Consider the following 25,388-nt stretch of genomic DNA (forward strand, 5'->3'; position numbering starts at 1 on the left):
TTATACTCCACCCATGTGACTGGTTTACGCCAGCCACTCTGGGCAACATATATAAAAACCATAATAAACATTAAACATTTTTTTAAAACCTTCCTTATACAGGGCTGCCTTCATATGTCTTCATATGTCTTCTAATGATTGTATAGTTCATAGAATCATAGAATCATAGAGTTGGAATAGACCACAAGGGCCATCGAGTCCAACCCCCTGCCAAGCAGGAAAGACCATCAGAGCACTCCTGACATATGGTAGTTACTTATCTCTGATGCCGAACTTGAATTCTAAGGTCTCAAATATAAATTAAATGTTCATAAATGTACAAGGCACATACATAACTATATAAACCACGTGTCTATATAGGAGAGCAATCCTGAAGCCCTTTTGACTCTCCCAAATTGACCTCAAATATTCTTCTGCAGTAAGGGAGGGAAATGGGGAATCCTTCCCATTGCCTTTTTGCTTGCAAATCCTGCCTTAAAGGCATATTTGTGTATGAATAGGGTGAGCCTGTGACCTGGATTCAGGAATTAAAGTATTTACTATCACAAAAGAATGGCCAGGCTGCCCAGGTAAAGCAATCAGTGACCATTAACAGATATCCTGGCAGACAGGTTTTCTGCTGTAGATCGCCTCCTTCTGGTGATGTATGTAGGATGGGGGGGGGTGGTCTTTGGGCTACAGGGTGGCAATTTGAGAAAGTATAAGGGCTTGTGCACCATTGTTCAGGGTTCTCCTTCCTCCTGTGTGTGGGGAGTGGGTACCCTATGGCAACAGTATTTTTCTATTGCAATAAAGATCAGGCTTCCTGGCCGCTTTGCTTCTCATAAACTCTGGTTGGCCTCTCTTATTTTCTCCTACCAATAGGTAACCCACTTAAGGACTCTATATGGGCTCTTGGATACCCTATAAGGGGAAAGGAGCAAATTTTCTTATAACATCTCCTTGGCTCAGGGGGTCACATAACTCCATACCTGCCAACATTTCTCCGATGAAAATAGAGACGTCCTACTATACCCTTAGGGACTCAGGTGGTGCTGTGGGTTAAACCACAGAGCTTAGGACTTGCTGATCAGAAGGTTGGAGGTTTGAATCCCCACAACAGGGTGAGCTCCTGTTGCTCGGTCCCTGCTCCTGCCAACCAAGCAGTTCGAAAGCACGTCAAAGTGCAAGTAGATCAATAGGTACCACTCTGGTGGGAAGGTAAACGCCATTTCGTTGCACTGCTCTGGTTCGCCAGAAGTGGCTTAGTCATGCTGGCCACATGACCCGGAAGCTGTACGCCGGCTCCCTCAACCAATAAAGCAAGATGAGCTCCACAACCCCAGAGTCGGCCACAGCTGGAGCTAATGGTCAGGAGTCCCTTTACCCTTTACCTTTACTATATTGTTGTTGTTTAGTCGTTTAGCCGTGTCCAACTCTTCGTGACCCCATGGACCAGAGCACACCAGGCACGCCTGTCTTCCACTGCCTCCCGCAGTTTGGTCAAACTCATGTTAGTAGCTTCGAGAACAGTATCCAACCATCTCGTCCTCTGTCATCCCCTTCCCCTTGTGCCCCCCATCTTTCCCAACATCAGGGTCTTTTCCAGGGAGTCTTCTCTTCTCATGAGGTGGCCAAAGTATTGGAGCCTCAGCTTCAGGATCTGTCCTTCCAGTGAGCACTCAGGGCTGATTTCCTTCAGAATGGATCGGTTTGATCTTCTTGCAGTCCATGGGACTCCTCCAGCACCATAACTGAAAAGCATCAATTCTTTGGCGATCAGCCTTCTTTATGGTCCAGCTCTCACTTCCATACATCACTACTGGGAAAACCATAGCTTGAACTATACGGACCTTTACCCTTACTATACCCTTCTGCAAATCTGGGACTGTCCCTGGGAAATAATGACACTTGGAGAGGGTCTGGGCCTGCACCTCTTCGTTGACAAGAGGCCTGGCTCTCTCTCTCAGAACAGCAGCACCGTGAGGGAACGTCTCCCCCATGCTCCCTGGCTCAGCGTAGTGTCCTTTGCATTGCAGCTCCCTGTTGATGGACCAGAGAACCCTGAGGCTCCGTCTGGCCAGAGCATGGGTGGTCGTGCTCTGCCTGCAGGGCCTCTGTAGCTTGGGGCTGGCTGATCCTCCCGACTTGCTGTTGGATGGAGCTGCATGGGCCCTGCCTGAAGATGCCGCCCAAGAGCAGGGCTACTACCTGCAGCAGCTCTTTGGGCAGTATGGCGAGAATGGCACCTTGTCCTTCGAAGGCCTCACTCGCCTGCTGCTGAGCCTGGGGCTCGGAAAGGTGCAAGTGGTGGAGATTGAACATGAGGAGCTAGGCCACGGCCATGTGTCCCACCTGGACATTCTGGAAGTCCAAGACAACAAGCACTTGCATTCGCACTCGGCGCTGGAGCACCTCGGCAAGACCCAAGCAGAAAGCGCCACCCCCACCAGGTAATCTATAAATAATAAATTTAATAATAATTTTTATGTATATCCCGCCCTCCCCAGCCGAAGCCGGGCTCAGGGCGGCTAACAACAATAAAATAGTACAACATTCTAAAATCATTTCAGTATAAAAGTAATTCAAATCAAATTGATGGCAACCATTGGACCAAAGTTCTGTGAAGATTGCCAAAGGAGGGAGTCAGGCTGTGCCCTGGCCAAAGGCCTGGTGGAATAGCTCTTTCTTGCAGGCCCTGCGGAAAGATGTCAAGTCCCGCAGGGCCCTGGTCTCTTGTGACAGAGCGTTCCACCAGATTGGAGCCGCAGCCGAGAAAGCCCTGGCTCTGGTTGAGGCCAGCCTAACCTCTCTGTGGCCCGGGATCTCCAATATGTTTTTATTTGAAGACCGTAAGGTCCTCCGTGGGACATACCAGGGCAGGCGGTCTCGTAGGTACGAGGATCCTAGGCCTTATAGGGCTTTAGAGGTTAAAACCAGCACCTTAAACCTGATCCTGTACCCCACCGGGAGCTAGTGCAGCTGGTATAGCACCCGGTGAATGTGATCTTGCAGCGAGGACCCTGTAAGGAGTCTTGCCGTGGCATTCTGCACCTGCTGGAGTTTCTGGGTCAGTCTCAAGGGCAGCCCCACGTAGAGCAAGTTACAATAATCCAGTCTGGAGGTGACCGTTGCGTGGATCACAGTGGCTAGGTCAGGGCGAGAGAGGTAAGGAGCCAACTGCTGAGCTTGGCGGAGATGAAAAAATGCCGCCTTTGTTATAGCTGCAATCTGCGCCTCCATGGAAAGGGAGGTGTTGAAGATTACACCCAAACACTTAATGGACGGTACTGGCACTAATTGCACCCCCGCAAGAGATGGGAGTTGCCCCCCCAATCCCATATCGTCCCGTCCCAGCCAAAGGACCTCTGTCTTCGAAGGATTTAACTTCAACCGGCTCCCACGTAACCATCCAGCCACAGCTTCCAAACATCTGATCAGTGTGTCTGGGGCCGAGTCAGGATGGCCACCCATCAACAGATAGAGTTGGTTGTCATCAGCATACTGATGGCAGCCCAGCCCAAAACTCCGGACAAGCTGGGCGAGGGGGCGCATAAAGATGTTGAAAAGCATAGGGGAGAATATCACACCCTGAGGTACTCCACACACCAAGGAGTGGCGCGATGACAATTCTCCTCCAAGCGCCACCCTCTGTCCCCGACCAGAGAGAAACGAAATCTGCTTTGACCTTGGAAATATTTGACTTTCTGGCAGGGAACCTGCGTTCCTCCTGAGGTCACTAGACTAGGACTCCCAAATACCACAGGTTCCCCCACGCCCACCTCGCGGAAAAGCTTATTTCTTAATTACTGAGCATAGCACTCTCTGTTAAGTACAGTTGCCCAGCAAAAGTCAGTGGTTACGTGCTTCCGTCGCAACTGCAGAGGAGATTCAAGGTAAGATCTTTATGGGCAGTAAACATCTTGCAATACTTGTCTTGCTTATCTCATTTGCTTGCAACAAAGCTAAAATCTTGCCGGAAGATCTGATCCCGTTGTTTTTCACTTGGCAACGGCAGCGGGCATGCTGTTCAAACAGATTTCACAGGCTTGTTTTGCCAGGATGCTGTGATCTTGCTGGCTGGCTTAGCTATTGCAAAATATTAATTCGGCTCAATTGGCCATGCTTAATGAAATCTCAAAATATTTTAGCGTTGTCAGTAAAAATAGTCAGAATTGTTCATTAAATCCGAAGGAGGTAGATAACGTTCAAAAGAGGAAAGGTGGTAGATTAGACTGTAAAACTGGATAACAAGGCATCCCTCCTAAATTGTAGCACTTTAAAGTCAGTGGAATTTAGTTGATCTAATTGAATCGCAGTTGTAACCTAAAGCATAAATGTTATTCTTCTCTGATGATGATTTCTGCATTTTCTGCAGGCCTGGAATCTCTCAGTCGGGCCATGCCACTCAAACACCTGTTCATCCTGAACTCCGTGACGTCAGACCTGTCACCAAGCCTACCTTTTGGCAAACTCCAGAGCAGCCTGGGGGTGCCAAAGAAGACCTTTCCAAACCTTCCCAGGGCCACTCTGGCCTAAATCTTCTAGAGGGAGTTATTGCTTTGGATCACTCTGTCTACAATCACCTGCATGAAGATGTAAGTGTCGGGTGACCTGGGGTTTCATTGCCCTGAATTCCCTTACTGCAGGGAGCACGTTGGATATACAGTGGTACCTCAGGTTACAAACACCTTGGGTTACAAACACTTCAGGTTACAGACCCGGAAGTAGTACCTCGGGTTAAGAACTTTACCTCAGGGTAAGAATGGAAATTGCGCGCCGGTTGCAGCAGGAGGCCCCTTTAGCTAAAGTGGTACCTCAGGTTAAGAATGGTTTCGGGTTAAGAACGGACCTCCGGAACGAATTAAGTTCATAAACAGAGGTACCACTGTATTGGAGGACAGGAAGAGGAGTGGTTGATTTCTGTGCCAAAAGGAAGTGCCCTCTTTAATCCTAAAGTTGTAGGAAATAGTTGTGGCCTGTGGTCCTGAATGACTTCACAAAATAGCTCCATTACTATTAACTCTCATCCCTAAGTTTAGTGGAAGGTGGGGAGAGGACTAGTTAATTGACAGCATTCTGGCTTTCTTGTATACCCAACTCAGGTTTAGTGTGCCATTGCCAGTCTTTGCTCAAACCAGCCTTCTTCAGCCTTGTGATGATGGCAGTAGATATGAGTAACACGGTGGGAAAAGCATCTGCTGAAGCAATCACGTGACCATGCAGTCATCTTGGGCATTTTGTTTATTCGTTTTCCTTAAGCTGTTTATATCCCACTCTTAATCCAGAGATCCCAGGGCAGGTAACGACATGCAATAATGTTCTGCGGAACAGAATGTAAAACAATACATAAAACCGTGTTTGCTCTCGGGTGAGCAAATTCACTCCAGGACCAAACACTTTGCACGAGGAGTCACGTTTTAAGCTGGTGTCTAAAAGACCCTCAAGTAGCACCCTGTCCCACCCAAGGGATGGTGAGGAACAAAGGCCATAGCTGTCAACCGTCCCTTATTTGGCGGGAAAGTCCTTTATCCCAGCGCTGTGTCCCACTGCTGTCCCTTATTAATGATGTCTCTTAAATTTCCCGGGTTTCAAAGGAAGCAGCTCCTCTCCCTCCCTCCCTGCCGGCCAGGTATAAATCAGCAGCAAGGATGGCAGAAGGGAGAGATTAAATGTGAACCTAGATCTGTACTAGGCCATTATTCCCCTCACACACAGCACATTTCCTGGAAGCAGTTGTAGAAATAATTATATATTTGTAATTATAAATGTCTGAATGTGATACCGTACCTCTGCGTTTTTAGGCATGTTGTGCGATACAGGTGAGTATTTGTTCTTGTTTTGCATTTTTAACCCAGATCTCCTAGAGAACAATGGGTCTTGCTGTTGTTTATTGCCCCTTTCCCCCAATTCTTCATGCTGTCACTTTTCAACTCATTCCCCTTCCAAAACTGGTGATATCCCCACTCCAGCCGAGATTTCTGAGTTCCGCTTGATCTAGTGCTGCAAATGAAAACTTTAATCAAATTAATGACCGAGAACCATGCTGGCAGTCAATTAAACGTTGGTTGGGGGTCCAGTACTCCCATCCCATACAATTAATCATTCTTGCAATAAAGTCGTTTTTCTTCTTCTTTGTCTTCAGTGTCTCAACGTATCACAGCTGCTAGTCAATTTTGGGCTGAACTCGGTCTCCAAAATCACGCCAGAGCAGTTCACACTGCTGTGTCCTGCTTTGCTCTACCAAATTGACAGCCGCGTTTGCATCCAGCACTACGATGAGGTAGCTTTCGGCATGGCAGGAAGTTCTCTCTGGAGTGGTAAGGAACACAAGCTGTCTTCCTCGCACCCTGACCCAGGAGGGGCCTTGACTCCCAGCTCCAGCCTTACCCTTCTGCATCAGCCCCAGTACTGGTTTTGCGCCCTTAATTTTCATTCATTATTCCCCTGCTGACTACAGTCCTTCGACCCTCACCCCTACCTGCCCTTCAGTTACCACCTCTCCCATTTTGTCTCCCATTGTCACTGGCTTTCCAAGGAGTTCTCGGTTTGCAAACCCACATCTTGGGTCTGATCCAACATATATATATATATATATATATATATATATATATATATATAAAGGTAAAGGGACCCCTGACCATTAGATCCAGTTGTGACCAACTCTGTGGCTGCGGTGCTCATCTCGCTTTATTGGCCGAGGGAGCCTGCGTACAGCTTCCGGGTCATGTGGCCAGCATGACTAAGCCGCTTCTGGCGGACCAGAGCAACGCATGGAAACGCCGTTTACCTTCCCGCCGGAGCGGTACCTATTTATCTACTTGCACTTTGATGTGCTTTCGAACGGCTAGGTTGGCAGGAGCAGGGACCGAGCAACGGGAGCTCACCCCGTCGCGGGGATTTGAACTGCCGACCTTCTGATCGGCAAGTCCTAGGCTCTGTGGTTTAACCCACAGCACCACCTTTGGAATATATATATATTCCAAAATACCCCTCCCCACAAAATGTGTGTACTATGCTGTCCTCTCAAGAACAGCTCAGAATCTTCATCAAGGGCCCTTCGGGATGACCTGTTACTGAGCGTTCATCCCGATAGGTTTGCAAAGATGACGTGTCAAAGCGAGTGCGACCCTGCACTTCCCAGTTGATTTCCCCATTACTTTTGTTATCGTAAAACAACAACAACTCTGACCTTCTGAGGAAGCAGGTTTCATGTGCAAGACCTTCCAATCCACTGTCATTGTGTGACCTCAATTTGGCAGTATGTGATTGAATCCTACCTGATAATAGCAAGAATCTGGAAGCGACGTCAGACTAACTGGGTACACAGTGGATACTGAGTACAATTTCAAGTGTATTGGCTCTCAGGATGCTTCAAGTTAATGTTCGAGCTCCAGTTTGGGGGAGCCTCTTATTCAGTGTTTCTTAAACACTAGACAATTAGATTCTCACCTTCAAAGTAACTAGATTTTCTGCGTTTCCTATCCCCCACACCCATTCCTGCAACCTGGAAGTAATCACCATGGCACCAAGTTGTTTTTGGACTATCAGTCATCCCTGAATATTGGTCATGCTGGCTGGGGGCTGATGGGAGCTCTTTGTCCATCAACATCTTAAAGAGACTAGGCTGGCTACCCTTCTATATACCGAATTTCTAGGCTCCTGACATTGCCAATAGTGTTCAGAGAACTGGGGCCCTTAATTGTTTTAGGCGGCAGATAATTAGTTGTCAGGTTCCAGGAGAAGTGGCATGAAAGTCCTTTGGAACATGTGGAGAGGTGGGGCAAATGAGGACATGACTTCGGCCCCCACTGTATGATCCAGCAGGTTGTTTTTAGTTCTCTTGTTCCTAGTCCAATCTTGCTCATCCTCTTTGTTCTCCACAGGTCTGGGCTGGGGATGTTTGGCTATCACCCTGACTAGCTTGCCATCTGCCCTGGCCATAGTTCTCGTTCCTCTCTTCAACCGCGAGCTCTTCCATTTCCTTCTCGCTTTCCTGGTGGCCTTGGCTGTGGGGACGTTGTGTGGGGACGCACTGCTGCATCTCTGGCCTCACGTATGTACCAACTGTTATGTATTCAGTGGTCTGTGTTTGCCTGAGCTTGAGTCTGGATTAAGGATTCTGAGCTCCTGTGTTCTGATTCGATACATGGTGTCCAATCACAGAATATTTCAGGATTTGGGCCACTGCCATTGGCCCTTGAACTCTGTGTCGTGATTCGCAGCTTGGAAGTTTAGACAGCCAATCATGTTGCGAGTGGGAGTGGCCCAGGCTTTCAGAAATGTATATAAGCAGTTGCTTTGCCCATTTCCTGGTTATGTAGTTCAATAAAGGTTCTTGCTGTTATCACTGTGTTTTACCTTGTGGGAAACCTGTGTACACTTCACCAACCCTCTCCCCCAAATCTTTGTGGTATGATTTCTCTTTGGGGTCTCCTGTGGAGGAAGACGAGGTGGGAGAGATGTACCCCAACCTTCTCCATATCATGATGAAACCTGGGGTGCTCAGACAATGCCAAAGGGGAGCATCTTGAGTTTCAGTATATCTGAAGGAGCGTCTCCACCCCCATCGTTCTGCCCGGACACTGAGGTCCAGCTCCGAGGGCCTTCTGGCGGCTCCCTCATTGCGAGAGGCCAAGTTACAGGGAACCAGGCAGAGGGCCTTCTCGGTAGTGGCGCCCGCCCTGTGGAACGCCCTCCCATCAGATGTCAAAGCGATAAACAACTACCTGACATTCAGAAGACATCTGAAGGCAGCCCTGTTCAGGGAAGTTTTTAATACGTGACATTTTAGTGTATTTTTCATCTTTGTTGGAAGCCGCCCAGAGTGGCTGGGGAAACCCAGCCAGATGGGCGGGGTACAAATAAATAATAATAATAATAATAATAATAATAATAATAATAATAATAATTATTATTATTATTATTATTATTATTATTATTATTATTATTATTATTATTATTATTTCTGTTTCCCAATGCCAGTGAACTTACACCTGGAAACCAATATTCCCACTGTGGAAGGACATGTGGATCCAGAATTGGCCTCCACAGTCACTTTCAGACTACGGCTACGAGTGATTGCCAAAGAATAAGTCTGTCATTCCCTTACACGAATATGCTGCCAGTTTAGTCAAAGCATCCCAATACAACTGTCATGCCCTGTAATATTCCTCGGGCATCTGGGAGGCCACCGTGAGAACAGTATGCTGGATTAGAAGGGCATTTGGTTTGATCCAGCAAGGCTCTTCTTGCCTTCTTATTTCCAGCACTCCCTTGTTCTTCATCTCATGCATTTCCCTGTCAGCCCAAACCCAGGAGACGAGGACAAATTGGATGTCTGCAAACCGAATTTGTTAGTGGTTGGAGAAAGTGGTTTCTCAGAAGGCCTTGAGGGTTTTCATACATTGCCTTTCAAACACTCTTGCACCATTTATGTGAGCCTATGGCCACTCTTACCATCAAAGAGAGGGATTTGTCAAGGCAGCTGAGAGCACTTCTGACCAGGGTAGGGTTTTTTATAGTTGCTTTTAAGGTGCAGCTGAAGTAAGAACTGCTTTAGGCCCGATGAGCGGAGCAAAAGAATACCTTCTAACCTTTCTTAATGATTTATGCCCAGCGGAGAATCCAATTTTTCCAGTGGGAAAGAAATACACTTTGTGGTCTGTAGAGTGTGATTGCTTATCTAGCTAATACGAAGCAGGGATGGGCTGTCTTTTTGGTTCCGAGGGTGGGTCACACTCACAAGCACCCTCCTCCATCTCTTACAGAAAGGGAGACCCCGCACAGAACAGAAATCCCATCACCCGTCCCATCTGTTTGGCAACTAGAAGAGCTCAGGAGCTTTGCAAACAGAAGCTGCTTTTCTGAGATGTAAAGAGGTTGTCCCTGTGAACAAATAATGTGGTTGCCATTCTAGCCACACAGCCTAGCTAATTCTCTTAGACCTTGAACAGGTTCTTATACTGAGTTGTGAACTCCACACATTGGAGCAGGCCGTTGGCCCTGATCCCTCTGAATACCAGTTTTTGGGAGTCAGACATGGGGAGTGTGCTGTTGCACTTAGGTCATGATCCATAGGCATCTGGTGGGGAGAAAAGAATGCTACACAAGGCAACTCTTTGATCTGATTCGCTGGATCTCTTAACCTTTACTTTAAAATAATAATAATACAGTGGTACCTCGGGTTAAGTACTTAATTCGTTCCGGAGGTCCGTACCTAACCTGAAACTGTTCTTAACCTGAAACACCACTTTAGCTAATGGGGCCTCCTGCTGCTGCCGCGCCGCCCAATTTCTGTTCTCATCCTGAAGCAAAGTACTTAACCTGAGGTACTATTTCTGGGTTAGTGGAGTCTGTAACCTGAAGCATATGTAACCTAATGCGTATGTAACTCGAGGTACCACTGTAATCGTATTTTTCCGTGTCTAAGACGATGTTCTTTGCTTAGAACTTTTAGTCCCAAAGTGGGGGACATCTCCCACAAAAAGCTTAACAACTTTTGGTGATCCGATCTCCCTACAAAAATATCAACACGCTTTGTTTTGAGGGGGCAGAGACCAAAGGGGAAGCTCACTTGGTCTGTCGCTTGCCTGCCTGCTCTCTCACTTGCTTGGGGCGGTCTGGAAAGAGGAGCTGAGGTGAGGAGCCCACTGCCCACGGACAACGCAGGCCCCCACCTCAAAGCACAGCAGCAGGAGATAACACGATGATTCTGGTTTGTTTCCAGGACGATGGAATCTGCCTCTTCTTCCTTGACTTCCTTGAAGAGTTTTCCAGCAGTACAGTGGTACCTCAGGTTACATACGCTTCAGGTTTACGCTGCAGGTTACAGACTTCGCTAACCCAAAATTGTACCTCAGGTTAAGAACTTTGCTTCAGGATGAGAACAGAAATTGTGCTCCGGCGGCGCGGCGGCAGCAGGAGGCCCCATTAGCTAAAGTGGTGCTTCAGGTTAAGAACAGTTTCAGGTTAAGTACGGACCTCTGGAACGAATTAAGTACTTAACCCGAGGTAGCACTGTACAAAACTGGACATCTTTTTGACCGAGAGACTGCTGGAGTGATTTCTTCATTCTTGGTTCAAAAAATAAAAAAGGGTCACCTTATACATGGAAAAATACAGTACTTGACTGTTTATTTTCTGAATTCTCCCTTTCTCTGCTCAAAAGAATTGTTTTCATCCAGGCACAGGCCAGACCCCATGGACTTCTGTCACCAAGACAAGAACCAGTGACCTTGGTGGAAGACGCAGTCCTGAAGGGCCTCTGCGTTCTGGGCGGTATTTACCTACTGTTCTTCATTGAGAATCTCATGGGAACGCTCAAGAGGATTCAAGTCAAAAAGGTAAAGAGATGGAGTGGCCTGCCAGTGGCCTGGGCAACCTGATGGGCTAGCCAGGAGATTTCAAGAAAGTGATCCCATCCCTGCCAGTCGACTTAGTTCTCCCCATCATCTTCCTTAATGTCCCAGGCAAAAATCCTATTTCCATGTGGGTCTGTGAAAGGATCCCTTTATGCTGTTATAAGAAAAAATGACTCCTTTCCCTTATGAGGTATCCAGGAGCCCGTATAGAGTCTTTAAGTAGGTTCCCTATTGCTAGGAGAAAATAACAGAGGCCAACCAGAGAATATTGAGAAGCAAATTGGCTAGTAACCCTGCCACAAGGTCCTCACTCACTACACGCAGGAGGAGAGGAGGAACCCAGAACAATCGTGCGCACGCCCTTATATAAACTTTTGAAATTGCCCACCCTGTAGTCCAAGGTAAAGGTAAATGTACCCCTGACTTTAAGGTCCAGTCGCGGATGACACTGGGGTTGCACGCTCATCTCGCTCTATAGGCCGAGGGAGCTGGCATTTGTCCACAGACAGCTTCCGGGTCATGTGGCCAGCATGACTAAGCTGCTTCTGGCAAACCAGAGCAGCGCACGGAAACGCCGTTTACCTTCCCGCCGGAGTGGTACCTATTTATCTACTTGCACTTTGACATGCTTTCAAACTGCTAGGTTGGCAGGAGCAGGGACCAAGCAACAGGAACTCACCCCGTCGTGGGGATTCGAACCCCCGACCTTCTGATCGACAAGTCGTAGGCTCTGTGGTTTAACCCACAGCGCCACCCACATCCCCCTATAGCCGAAGACCACCCCCCATCCTACATACATCACAGAAGGAGGCAGTCTACAGCAGAAATCCTGTCTGCCAGGATATCTGTTAATGGTCACTGATTGCTTTACCTGGGCAGCCTGGCTATTCTTTTGTGATGGTTAATACTTTAGTTCCTGAATCCAGGTCACAGGCTCACCCTATTCATAAACAAATATGCCCTTAATATAGGATTTGTAAGCGAAAAGACAATGGGAAGGCTTTCCCCATTTGCCTCCCTTACTGCAGAGAAATATTTGAGGTCAATTTGGGAGAGTCAAAATGGCTTCAGGATTGCTCTCCTGTACAATTACACGTGGTTTATATAGTTATGTATGTGTTTGCCTTGTACTTTTATGAACGTTTATTTTATATTTGGGACCTTAGAATAATTATAACAATGCCATGCAGCCTAAGCTATGTCCAACCAGTCAGAAGTTTCTCCCATGACCGAACCAAAAAAAGAGGAGGAAGAAACAGCTAATACTGTGTGTTTTATGTGTGTGGTTTACGGTATGGTCCGTGTTTTGGACTGAACCACCCATGCTGAGCCTGTGAGCCTCACTTCTGCTCTTTGGATGAGTAGCAACCAACCCATAATTAACAAGGTCACCATTTGGCTTGTTGGCACCAGGTGTGCTAAATCTCTGTGGCAGTGGTTGTTTTAAAACAACAAGCATGCACACGTTTACTGGAGAAACCCCTTAGGACCTTCTGCTCCAGATAGTGTCATGTTTTGTGTCCACCACCAGAGGGAGACACCACTCCTATACTGTACCACCCAACACCTCTAGGGGGAGACAAAGTATTGCAGCATCACTAGGCTGGGCTTCTCATGACAACCTCAGCTTAGTGCTGCTTAGTCATCAATTTTGCTTTCTTTCTGTAGAAGGGCGCCACCGGAAAGCAGCTTGAACCATCTCCAGCTGAGGTGGGTGACAACAGCACTGCTGGTTTGAGGACATCTCATGGTGAGTCACACAGTCTGGATTGCTTTAGGTTTTTATTAGTATCATGGCTTTCTTCTGTGGTCTTAACTGTGAAAAGTTTTGTTGTCCCCCTACAGAAGGATTCATGTGTCATGGCTGCAATCCATGCACACTTTGTGGAATTAAAACACAGCTAGGCATTAGGTTGGAAGGAACTTGTTTCCTCTAATGTCTTTCCTTCAACCAAGATCTGCCCATCTGTTGGGCAGGTGGGGCAGTTGTCCCAGTGACCGTTGTCCAATGTCACTGCTGTTACTATTTTCCCCAGCAATATACTATACTTTAGTCCTTAACCCAGCCCAGGTGGTATAGTGAACATGTTGCTTAAATGACCTCGGCCCAGTATACCTGAAGGAGCGTCTCCACCCCCATCATTCAGCCCGGACACTGAGGTCCAGCTCCGAGGGCTTTCTGGCGCTTCCCTCACTGCGAGAAGTGAGGTTACAGGGAACCAGGCAGAGGGCCTTCTTGGTAGTGGCGCCCGCCCTGTGGAATGCCCTCCCATCAGATGTCAAGGAAATAAACAACTATCTGACTTTTAGAAGACATCTGAAGGCAGCCCTGGGGGAGTTTTAAATGTTTGATGTTTTATCATGTTTTTAATATTCTGATGGGAGCCGCCCATAGTGGCTGGGGGAACCCAGCCAGATGGGAAGGAAGGAAGGAAGGAAGGAAGGAAGGGAAGGAAAGAAAGAAGGAAGGAAGATTATTCACTGTAGAAGGCCTTTAAAATTCCTTTAAGCTTCATGTATTAAAAACCCAGTGTACAGATGAGTTTTTTCCAAGTTTCTCTCTTAGCTAATCTGCTGCTTCATAGACTCGTTGCAAGGACAATATGGAACGCCTTTGCAACCTGTCTTTGGAACGGGTGGGAAAAGACATCTAGCTAAACACAGAGCAGAGCAGGTGATGGCAGAAAACATGTTTTCACAAGTCCATCCGGATGGACCAGAAATTATTTTGGAATGCATCCTACAGTTGCATAAGGGGGGGGGGCTGTAGCTATTTGGGGGAACAGCACCTGCTTCATATGGGGCCTTGTGGGTCTGCCATGCGTCAAGCTGAACAGAAGTAGCTGACGAGGCCAAGGTCCTCTGTGCAATCAAGCTGTCTCTGTGTTTAGCCCATGAAATATACTTGGAGTCGAGTGTGGATTTCATGCTCTATATTCAGCTCATAGTAGCAAGGAATGGAAGTTCCCCCAAATGTCTGCTTTATATACATTATTTACACAATGGGCCCCACGTGATTGGCTAATTCCAGGATTCTCCTGTAGGCCAATCAGGTTGCGGATTCACTTCCACCTGGAGCTGGATTGGGTGGCTCCTGCTGACCAATCAGACTGCTGCATTCTGGATCCTATTATTCTAGGACCAATCAGAATGCTGCATTCTGAACCCTATTGTTCTAGGACCAATTAGACTGCTGCATTTTGGATCCTATTCAACTCAGTACATAACAGCCCATTATCTGTGAGTTCCAAGAGTGCATCCACAGTACTGCTTGCTTAGTCACAAATGCCAGCGATCTGTGCCAGGGTTAGGGGTGGGCAAGTGGATCTGATATTTCTCTGCTTGGTTTGGGTGTCAGGTGCTGAATCCCAGAGCCTGACGGTGGCAGAAGGAGGAGCTGACAGCCTCTACGGGGAAGTCCGGGACTGCTCTGTCCAAATTCGCAGCTCAGAAGAGTGTGGAGGAAGCTCAGAGAGGCAGGAAGAAGAGCTCCATCAGCACCATGCTCACGGGCATTCCCACAGTCCAGCTGGAGCCCTCAAGGCTGGGATAGCCGACATCGCTTGGATGGTTATTCTAGGGGATGGGATACACAACTTCACAGATGGACTGGCCATTGGTGAGTGGCTTTGAGCCAGGGCTAGGTTTCTGCTTGTGCCAGAAGCAAATAATAATAATAATAATGGCAGGGCACAATCCTACAAAAGTTAGGCTGGAACCAGAAAATTATTTTTCAGAGGTTGAGAGAAATTACTTCCATTTATTTATTTGAGTTTATAAACCACTTAATAAAGACATCCCTAAGCAGCATACAGTGACGCGGGTGGCGTTGTGGGTTAAACCACAGAGCCTAGGACTTGCCGATCAGAAGGTCAGCAGTTCGAATCCCCGCGATGGGGTGAGCTCCCGTTGCTCGGTCCCTGCTCCCAGTGGCGTAGCGTGGGGGGTGCAGGGGGGGCCGGCCGCACCGGGCGCAACATCTGGGGGTTAAGGTTAGGGGGCGCAAATCCATGGGTTAGGGGGCGCAAATTACTTGCCTTGCCCTGGGTGCTGACAACCCACGCTACGGCACTGCCTGCTCCTGCCCACCTAGCAGTTCAAAAGCACGTCAAAGTGCAAGTAGATAAATAGGTACTGCTTCAGTGGGAAGGTAAACGGCGTTTCCGTGCGCTGCTCTGCTTCGCCAGAAGTGGCTTAGTCATGCTGGCCACATGACCCGGAAACTGTACACTGGCTCCCTCGGCCAATAAAGTGAGATGAGCGCCGCAACCCCAGAGTCGGCCACGACTGGACCTAATGGTCAGGGGTCCCTTTACCTTTACCTTTAAGCAGCATACAAAGAACAATTTAAAATAATCATCAATGTGCAAATAAAAACAACAAAATTGGTTTTCCTTATTTTCATTTACATGTCTAGATATACTTGTTGCACCAAAGGAAGCTTTTAAAAGGATCTAAAATGGCATAATGATAGTCGCGAGCTTCACATGTAATGGACTGTAGTCTTCCTCTTCTGTCGTGTCAAGTGTTGCCCTTGTACTACTCAGCAGGGAGGAGGGCGTAAAACTATAATGAGCTGACTCTGCCCATCATTGGCTGTGTCTCCAACTACTAATGGCCTCTCAGCACCCCTCTCCTCGCCCCCAGTGGGTACTGGCTACCACCACTGGTTCTCTCCAGCCTTCAGTTCCAGAAAGGCTTGTGTTAGACCTCTGTCACAGAATCACAGAAGCTTCCCACTTACCGTATTTTTCGCACCATAGGACGCACCGGACAATAGGACGCACTTTGTTTTAGAGGGGGGAGAACAAGAAAAAAAAATTATCCCCCTCTCTGCCCAGCGCCCCTTCAGTGAAGCGGCAGGAGGCGATGCACAGAGAGGGGGAGAACTTTCCCCCTCTTGTTTTCCTGCTCTAAAACAAGGTGCCATTCAGGCGGCTACTTTGGAAGCCTGGAGAGCGAGAGGGGTCGGTGTGCACTGACCCCTCTCGCTCTCCAGGCTTCAGGTTCCTTTCGACCTGCTCTTTGGGGCTGGCGGGGGGGGGAAGCCCACCACCAGCCCCAAAGAGCAGGTCAGGGAGCAGCGGAAAGGCGCAGTGGAGAGGCTCCTGCCATAGCCGCGCGTCCCCTCTGCAGCCGGGAGAGGGTCGCGGGGCTATGGCTTCTTTAGCCCCGCGCGCGCTCTCCCGGCTGCAGAGGGGACGCGCGGCTATAGAGGCTCCTGCCATAGCCACGCGTCACCTCTCCAGCCGGGAGAGGGTCGCGGGGGGCTGCTTTAGCCCCGCGCGCGCGCTCTCCCGGCTGGAGAGGTGACACGGGGCTGTAGAGGTTCCTGCCATAGCCGCACGTCACCTCTCCAGCCAGGAGAGGGTCGCGGGGCAATGGCGTCTTCGCTCCATAGGATGCACACACATTTCCCCTTCATTTTTGAAGGGGAAAAAGTGCGTCCTATAGAGCGAAAAATACGGTAAATTCCAGGTGATTGGACGTAATCATAAATACCTTCTTTTTTCTTCTTTGGTGATCACTCAAAGCCAAGTAAGACTGTCTTCCATGAACACGGTTTTAACAGTCAGTCCGTAAGTGACTGTAGAGGCCAATTCTGGATCCACACATCCTTCCACATAGGTTTCCGGGCGGGAGTTGATCACGGTGAGCGTTTGCGAAACATGACTTCCTCTTAGCGCATTTCTTCCTTTGTCCTGACTTTGAGCCTCTAGAAAGCCCATGACTCCTTCGGTAAAGGCTGTTCTCCAATTGGAGCACTCACAGGCCAGCGTTTCCCAGTTGTCAGTGTTTATACTACATTTTTTTATATTTGCCTTGAGACGGTCTTTAAACCTCTTTTGTTGACCACCAGCATTACGCTTTCCATTTTTAAGTTCGGAATGGAGTAGTTGCTTTGGAAGACGATAATCAGGCATCCGAACAACATGACCAGTCCAACGAAGTTGATGTTGAAGAATAATTGCTTCAACACTGGTGATCTTTGCTTCTTCCAATACACTGGCGTTCGTTCACCTGTCTTCCCACTCAAGTGAAGACAAACTAGTTCAGATGACTTGAGCCAATCCACCTGGAGAGAAGGGAGAGGAAACGCCTCTTTTAGGTTCACTCACCTTTGTAACCCTTTTCTCCTAGGAGCTGCTTTCTCTGATGGAATCTCCAGTGGTTTAAGCACTACGGTGGCAGTATTTTGCCACGAACTGCCCCATGAACTTGGTAAGGAAGATCCCCAGCTTTATTCTTCAGGCTTTCCTGACCCCTCTTACTTTTAAATCTGCTTTGTTTTACTATTGAATATTTTAAAGATTTGGGGCTCAGTTTGTGTGTGTGCATTTTTAAATGTCATTCACACACCTTGGGTGCAAATATCCACTCTCATGTCGTGGCTGTAGGTTTCCAGGGCTGTCAGGGCTGCTTCCAGATCCCAGCTCACAGAGGATCACGCTAGCCAGCGTTCACTTTATAAAAGTCTTTATTGAGTTACAGTTTCCAATTTCAAACTGCCGCAGGCAGCCCTACGTCTTATCAGCTAGACCGGCGAAGCTCCGTCTGAGTCCCCGCCTCCTGTACACCAACTTAATAACCTCGCCTTACTCCACCTTTTCCGCCTTCCCCTCCTTCTCTGGGTCCCTCTGCCCCCCGTGGTCTCTTCCTTCCTGGACTCTTCTGACGCTGACCCCCCGGACCCTTCTGTCTCCTTGCGGCGGGCTTTAGGACCTGGCTCCCTTTTCGGGCTGCTTACTCTGCCGCCTTCCTGTGCATTTGAACTTGGCGCGCGCGCCCAACCTCTCACTTTCCGCTTGACCGTTCCTTCACTCCCCGATGGAGGTGTGGCCACTCCTGACTCATGCCCTCCCCCCTGCGGCGAGCCGCCGGATCCCGATACCTGGCGCCCTTCCTCCCCACTGCGCTCTGTTGGGGACGTTGGCCCCGATTTCCAACTGCTGCTCTCTGAACCCCCTTTTGTCCCTTTTTCCTGGGGTGTCCCCTTGATCTCCCCCCTCGCTCTGGCCACTGGCGCTCCTTTCTGTGAATCTTCCGATTCACTGGAAAGACTCGGAGATCTCGGGTCGTCGTCATCGCTCATCTTTCCCTCAGACTCCTCCCCCTCGCTCTCTGTTTCCTCCCTTGCCCTCGCCTCTGCTCCTGAACCCCTGACACCCAGCTTTATTCTTCAGGCTTTCCTGACCTCTCTTACTTTTAAATCTGCTTTGTTTTACTATTGAATATTTTAAAGATTTGGGGCTCAGTTTGTGTGTGTGCATTTTTAAATGTCATTCACACACCTTGGGTGCAAATCTCCACTCTCATGTCGTGGCTGTAGGCTTGGCCATTGGTGGATTTGATATAAACTCAGATCCAACAAACCTTTTCCTATGGTCCTGCGCTTCTGATGACGGAAGATGATGCTGATGATATCAGTTAATCCTATCATATCCTCCTGCCCGGTGTCCAAGGAAGACTCCACCCCTTTACTTGGATCTGCTCTGGTGTTATGGTTGCTCCTACCCTTCTGTTGAACCCATGCCATTCTGGGTTTGTGGGTCCCACCCATGTGACCTTACCTGATGCTGTGGTTACAGGCAGGGCCGGATTTAGCTTTCACTACTGAAGGTAATGGGGCCCTTTATATGTCCAGCTGTCCGTTGTCACAGCGAGTGGCGCTGTGGGTTAAACCACAGAGCCTGGGACCTGCCGATCAGAAGGTCGGCGGTTCGAATCCCCGCGATGGGGTGAGCTCCCGTTGCTTGGTCCCTGCTCCTGCCAACCTAGCAGTCAAAGTGCAAGTAGATAAATAGGTACCGCTCCGGCGGAAGGTAAACGGCGTTTCCGTGCGCTGCTCTGGCTCGCCAGATTAGTCATGCTGGCCACATGACCTGGAAGCTGTACGCAGGCTCCCTCGGCCAATAAAGCGAGATGAGCGCCACAACCCCAGAGTCAGTCATGACTGGACCTAATGGTCAGGGGTCCCTTTACCTTTATGTCCAGCTGTCCTTTCTCAACAACAAATTGTCACTGTTTTTGTGTGTGTTGAATATATGCCGTATGGTAATTTATGGACCTAATAGGTATCTAAAGCCATTTGCACAGAACCAAATATGTATTTTATCAAAGTTAATTGTTGAAAAGTCCACGCAAAATGCAAAGTCCATGCTGAATGTAGGCACCCTATATAAACAAATGAGCAAACCAGTGATATTTTAGGGAGCAGGCTAGCAGGCGGGGCCCATTACTTACATCATAGGAGCCTACACAACACAAAACATTGTTGCTGTTTGTAGGTTTTATTTTATTTGTTTTTTATCTTATATTTTGGAAATGCGCATGCAGGTTTTCTTTTTCCTTTAATTTTTTGGGGGCCCCCGAAGAGAGTTGTAGAGAGCTGTAGCTTGTTTAGCTTATATGTAAATCTGGCACTGGTTACAGGTGATGTGGCACACTTCACAAGAGGTTAGACTTCTTCTTCTTCTGCCTTATTAGGTAAAGGCACCACCAGTATGGTCCACATGTGTAGAAACAGCAAGTACTGCCAGGGGGTGGGCTGAGGAGGAATGGTGGAGGACGCCCCTCCTCCTCCTGAACCTTCCCAAGAACAGGAGGGCAGTATAGATTTAGAACAGTGGTTTGCAGAAGGTCATAGTTCAGATGCTGCAGAGGGGAGAAGCTGGGAAATATTGGGAGAGGGAGCAGCAGGAAGAAGAAGCACTAGGGGAGAGACAGCTGGCAGACTCAGTGTCTTTAAAAAGCATTCCCGATCCCGCTCTCCCAGGACCAGGCGGGCATTGAGAGTAGTAGAACAGAGAGCTCAGAGGCAGAAAGCTCAGATCAGCAGGGGTAGAATAGACGAGATGGAGGGGGTGGGACTTTACTCAGAGCAAAGCTGTTATCTCAGAGAGACTGCATTCCTTCCCCTCTCTCTGTGAATAGTGAATAAAGTACTTGGTAAGAACTCTTCTTGCTTATCTGCTTCTTGGCTGCCACCGTGGGAAGGATCAGATTCCCTGAAGCCTGACAAGTGCTGTCGCCAGGAGCAGCAAATACTGCCACGACAGGTCCATGTCTAGAGCAGGGGTTTGCCAGTTGTGATCTGCGCACCAGCAAGTGGTCCGCAAGTTTCATTCAGGTGGTTTGTGGCATGTCTGGATTTGTGGTTGAAGATGGGAAACAGCAAATCCAATTGTCTATCTTGTGAACCGCCCTGAGACCCGCAGATATAGGGCAGTGGGCAAATTTAATTTGATGATGGTGGTGATGTTGATTTCCAATTGTATATTCATTCATACATTCATTCATTCTTCAATCATTCATTCAGTTATTTCTTTCATTGCAATACGGTGAAATGCAACAGACAAGAAATGAAAGAGGCAATTAAAATACAGCATATGTATGGCAAATTACAATTACCCAAAGAGGCAGAAAAAGCTTTGTCGTCCACAATTTGCAAGTAGTCCACTGGGGTGGGGGGAAGGTGGATTTGGGGAACACTGGTTTTAGAGGGTTGGAGACATTGCTTGGCTTTGAGTCGGTTATGGTGCCTCTGTGAAGATGTGACCATTGCACTCTTAACTCCTCCTTTCTTTGGCAGGGGATTGTGCTGTCCTGCTGCAGGCTGGCATGCCGGTCCGCCGGGTGTTCCTCTTCAACCTGCTGTCTGCTTTCCTGGCTTACTTGGGCGCAGTAGTAGGGACGCTCATTAGTCGGAGCACCACGCAAGTCACGCCCTGGATTTTTGCCACCACGGCTGGTATTTTCCTGTACGTGGCATTGGTAGACATGGTAAGGACAGCTGCCTCTTTGCAAACTTCTCCTGTAAGCATGACAATAATCTTTTGGGGACCGAGGGTTTAGTTATTCCTTACCTGGGCCTCGGGCCATGGGTGGCGCTGTGGGTGGGTTAAACCACAGAGCCTAGGGCTTGCCGATCAGAAGGTCAGCGGTTCGAATCCCCGCGACGGGGTGAGCTCGCGTTGCTCGGTCCCAGCTCCTGCCAACCTAGCAGTTCGAAAGCACGTCAAAGTGCAAGTAGATAAATGGGTACCGCTCTGGCGGGAAGGTAAACGGCGTTTCCGTGCGCTGCTCTGGTTTGCCAGAAGCGGCTTAGTCACGCTGGCCACATACCCGGAAGTTGTACGCTGGCTCCCTCGGCCAATAAAGCGAGATGAGCGCCGCAGCCTCAGAGTCAGCCACGACTGGACCTAACGGTCAGGGGTCCCTTTACCTTTACCTACCCTTAACTCTGGCTTTTGCAGGCCCACTCCTCAACAATTCTATCATAATAATGATGGTGGTGGTGTCTATACTGTTGCTCTGACCTCACTGGAATAATTGAAAGCTCAGAAAGTAAAGGCAATGTCCATGGAGGTTAAAATTCTAGGAACCTTTCCTTGCACTCATTGGCAATTTCTTTGTAGTAGAAGGTGTGTCTAAGATTGGACTAGAAGTGGCTGTGTTGTGAAAAGGAGTACCTGGCTTCTCTGGACAGAAGACAGGGAGAAGGGCAGATCTTTTGCTTCGGAGACATTCCTACAACCTGCAGTTTGTTTTGGCTTCTTGTCTTCCCAAAGAAGACCCTGTAAATCTAAATGAAGGCTGCCTGCTTGGGGTTGCAGTGTGGACAGGCCACTTTGGTTTCCCACCTTCCAGAAACCAGTTGTGGGGGAGGGGGGAATGCATGACAAAACCCCATGCATGTGTTGGTTGGGGCAAAGCATCCCTGACATCCCTGGGATGCGGGTGGTGCTGTGGGTTAAACCACAGAGCCTAGGACTTGCCGATCAGAAGGTCGGCGGTTCGAATCCCCCTGGCGGGGTGAGCTCCCGTTGCTCGGTCCCAGCTCCTGCCAACCTAGCAGTTCAGAAGCACATCAGCTTTGGCGTGAAGGTAAACAGCATTTCTGTGCACTGCTCTGGTTCACCAGAAGCGGCTTAGTCATGCTGGCCACATGACCCGGAAGCTGTAAGCTGGCTCCCTCGGCCAATAAAGCGAGATGAGCGCTGCAACCCCAGTCATCCGCAACTGGACCTAATGGCCAGGGGTCCCTTTACCTTTATCCCTGACACAATACCTGTTGATGAACATTTTAGGCAACGTAGCTCTGATACCATTCGCATTGCAATCTGACTGAAGAAACAAACGACTTTAAAGCACCACCACCGTGGGTGAAAATGGGTCTCCTTTCTCCCGATTTGCTCAAGGACCCGAGAAGGGGAAAGGTTGCAATGTGATTAAGAGTTGACCTCACAGTAGGCATCGCTGTTATTGTCTCTTCAAGGAGAACAACTGCAAGCTGCCCTAACAACAGCTGCCAAGGACATCATGGCCTTTTGTTGTTTTTTCTCCCTCTCTCTCTAGCTGCCTGAAATGCTGCAGAGGAGCTCTAGCAGGGGTAAGAAGGGCTCCCTTCTTGCCCACTTCCTTCTCCAGAACCTGGGCTTCCTGACTGGAGGAGTCCTCATGGTCTGCATCGCTCTCTTTGAAGGGCAGATCAGTTTCCATTTGGACGGGTAGCCCTCTTCAGCAGGAAACTCCAGAACGCAAGATGGATCGAAGGCGATGCCCCCTCCGACTTCAAGCACGATTGCACCTTTCCTCTTAACTCTATAAGAGGGGCTACAGATTTGCTCCATCCTCCTGTTTGCAGGAGTTGGAGAAAGAACTCAGCGGGAGAGAACAGAAGGAACAGCTTATTGTGCCCATGTTTTGTGTGGCAGCAAAACAGGGTGCCAAAGTAAGGGCGAGAGTGCCTTTACCTAGCCTTTGTGGCTTGGATGAAAGGAAGAAAGTTGTGCTTAGTCGCTGCAATCAACGGGTTGAAAACTCCTTGTGCTTTCTAAAGAGCACTAGTTTGCTCGAGAGAGACTGGACCTATTGCCACCTGGGAATGCAACGTGAGAGAGAATTATTCGAAGGACTGCAACTTACTTAGAGAGCCGCTGATATGCAATGGGGGCCTTTCATGTTTTGGAGCGGAGTTTCCCCAGCAAGCTATTTCCTGTAATCCAAGGATAGAGAACCAGCAGCTGTTGCTGGACTACAACTCCCATCATTCCTGTCAGCCTTGCTGGCTGGGTCCAATGGCATTTGGTCCAATCCCTGATGTAAGCTATCAGTGTCCTGAGTATTCATTGATATTTAAGTTGGCATTAAAAAAGGCAACTGGTTACCAAAAGCCTATACACCAAAATTTCAGGTTTGATGGAACAGTGGTCTCTCTCTCTCTCATTCTCTCTGTGTGTGTGTGTGTGTGTGTGTGTTAATGCAAGGAAGCCTGGACCTCTTTAGTTATGGGATGGGTGTGTTTGTGTGAGCAACACATGACAAAGTTCTTGAGGACAAAACTCATCCTTATAATAGGAGATTCAGATGCCTGCTGCTTTAAATTCCCCAGCGATAACCCCACCTGGTTTGCCTGCAAGGGCAATTGCTTGAAGTGCAAACGAGCCAAGTTGTTGTATCCTTTGCACAACTCCTCATGTACCCCCTACCTAGAAGGAAGCCTAAAAACTCCTCTAAATAACAGAACACCTTCATTAGTTATCCTCTACAGAATTACAGAATGGGACGCGGGTGGCGCTGTGGGTTAAACCATAGAGCCTAGGACTTGCTGATCAGAAGGTCGGCGGTTTGAATCCCTGCGACGGGGTGAGCTCCCGTTGCTCGGTCCCTGCTCCTGCCAACCTAGCAGTTCGAAAGCACATCAAAGTGCAAGTACATAAATAGGGACCGTTCCGGTGGGAAGGTAAACAGCGTTTCCGTGCGCTGCTCTGGTTTGCCAGAAGCGGCTTAGTCATGCTGACCACAACCCGGAAGCTGTACACCGGCTCCCTCGGCCAAGAAAGCGAGATGAGCGCTGCAACCCTAGAGTCGGCCACGACTGGACCTAATGGTCAGGGGTCCCTTTGCAGAATTACAGGACTGGTAGGGAATCTCAGCACTGTACCTCCTATCTCAGCAGGCACTGAGAATCAAGGCCATATATGCCGCCAACAGTGGCCTGGGCACTGGTCTCTAATTTCCATTCAACAGCAAACAGGTTCCCCACACACAACCTTGCACACATGAACTGTTCGAACTGTTCCACACCCCCACCCCGGTATCTGCACAGGACAACTTAGGTGAGCAAGGAGAAAGAGAGCCTTCAAAGTCCACCTGTTGCTTTTCACACTGGGAGTGTAGTAAAGAAAAGGACGCTCACAATGCGTTAAGATGGAGTTGCACAATAAGGGCTATTTGCCCTGGGAAAAGAGGGAAAGCGGTCTCTCCCGTTTCCATGGAGGGTAAGTAGCTGAAATGGAGGATGGCCTTAAAGGCAGCTCAGAAAAGAGGAAAACGTTAGTGGGTCAGTTTCACACTTAACTTTAGGGGCATCCCAGTGTCTTTGTTCATCCAAGTTTGATATTGGTACATGACTTAAGCAGAATATCCAATACAGTGGTACCTTGGGTTAAGTACTTAATTCGTTCTGGAGGTCTGTTCTTAACCTGAAGCACCAGTTTAGCAAATGGGGCCTCCTGCTGCGCCGCCAGAGCACGATTTCTGTTCTCATCCTGAAGCAAAGTTCTTAAACCGAGGTACTATTTCTGGGTTAGCGGAGTCTGTAACCTGAAGCGTATGTAACCCGAGGTACCACTACGGACGGCCCAAGAGATTGAAAACGAAACATTGACTCCCAACTATTATTAACGGTTCTCGTTTTGTTAGATTTAACCTGCCCTTCACCAGGTTGAATTAAAATTAAATCGAAACTAAATCATGGGGCGAGACCTGGCAAGGGATATAGCACTTTCCCCTTGTCCCCAAACGTGCTAAGCAAACTGCCTCCAATTCTGTTCCAGGGGAAAGTTCCATTGTGCAGCTTCTCTGGTTGAGGGCAGCATGCTTCTGAATACATTGCTGGAAAACTGAGGGAAGAGGTCATTCTTGCAGGTTTCCCATAGGCATCTAGCTGGCCACTGCAAAAACAGGATGCTGGACTAGATGGAGGCACCGGCCTGCTCCATCGGGGTTCTTCTCGTCTTCTTATGTCCTTCTGTTCATGCA

The 25,388-nt window shown here is 48.6% G+C and overlaps 1 protein-coding gene across 2 annotated transcripts in view; it reads left to right on the plus strand.

Moving 5' to 3' along the window:
* Positions 1-23,532, plus strand: part of SLC39A5 (solute carrier family 39 member 5) — a 39,669-nt gene extending 16,137 nt beyond the window's left edge. For both annotated transcript variants that reach the window (XM_081181372.1, XM_081181371.1), the window contains exons 2-11: positions 2,019-2,432; positions 4,358-4,577; positions 6,125-6,299; positions 7,866-8,035; positions 11,166-11,324; positions 13,011-13,092; positions 14,701-14,961; positions 17,484-17,564; positions 20,935-21,125; positions 22,701-23,532. In XM_081181372.1, the coding sequence (XP_081037498.1) occupies positions 2,029-2,432; positions 4,358-4,577; positions 6,125-6,299; positions 7,866-8,035; positions 11,166-11,324; positions 13,011-13,092; positions 14,701-14,961; positions 17,484-17,564; positions 20,935-21,125; positions 22,701-22,856 (1,899 nt within the window). In that variant the 5' untranslated portion in view covers positions 2,019-2,028 and the 3' untranslated portion in view covers positions 22,857-23,532. The remainder of the gene's footprint in view (positions 1-2,018; positions 2,433-4,357; positions 4,578-6,124; positions 6,300-7,865; positions 8,036-11,165; positions 11,325-13,010; positions 13,093-14,700; positions 14,962-17,483; positions 17,565-20,934; positions 21,126-22,700) is intronic.
* Positions 23,533-25,388: the final 1,856 nt, after the last annotated feature.

Source organism: Podarcis bocagei, assembly GCF_964188305.1.
Source record: "Podarcis bocagei genome assembly, chromosome: 2".
In the NCBI taxonomy this organism is placed as follows: Eukaryota; Metazoa; Chordata; class Lepidosauria; order Squamata; family Lacertidae; genus Podarcis; species Podarcis bocagei.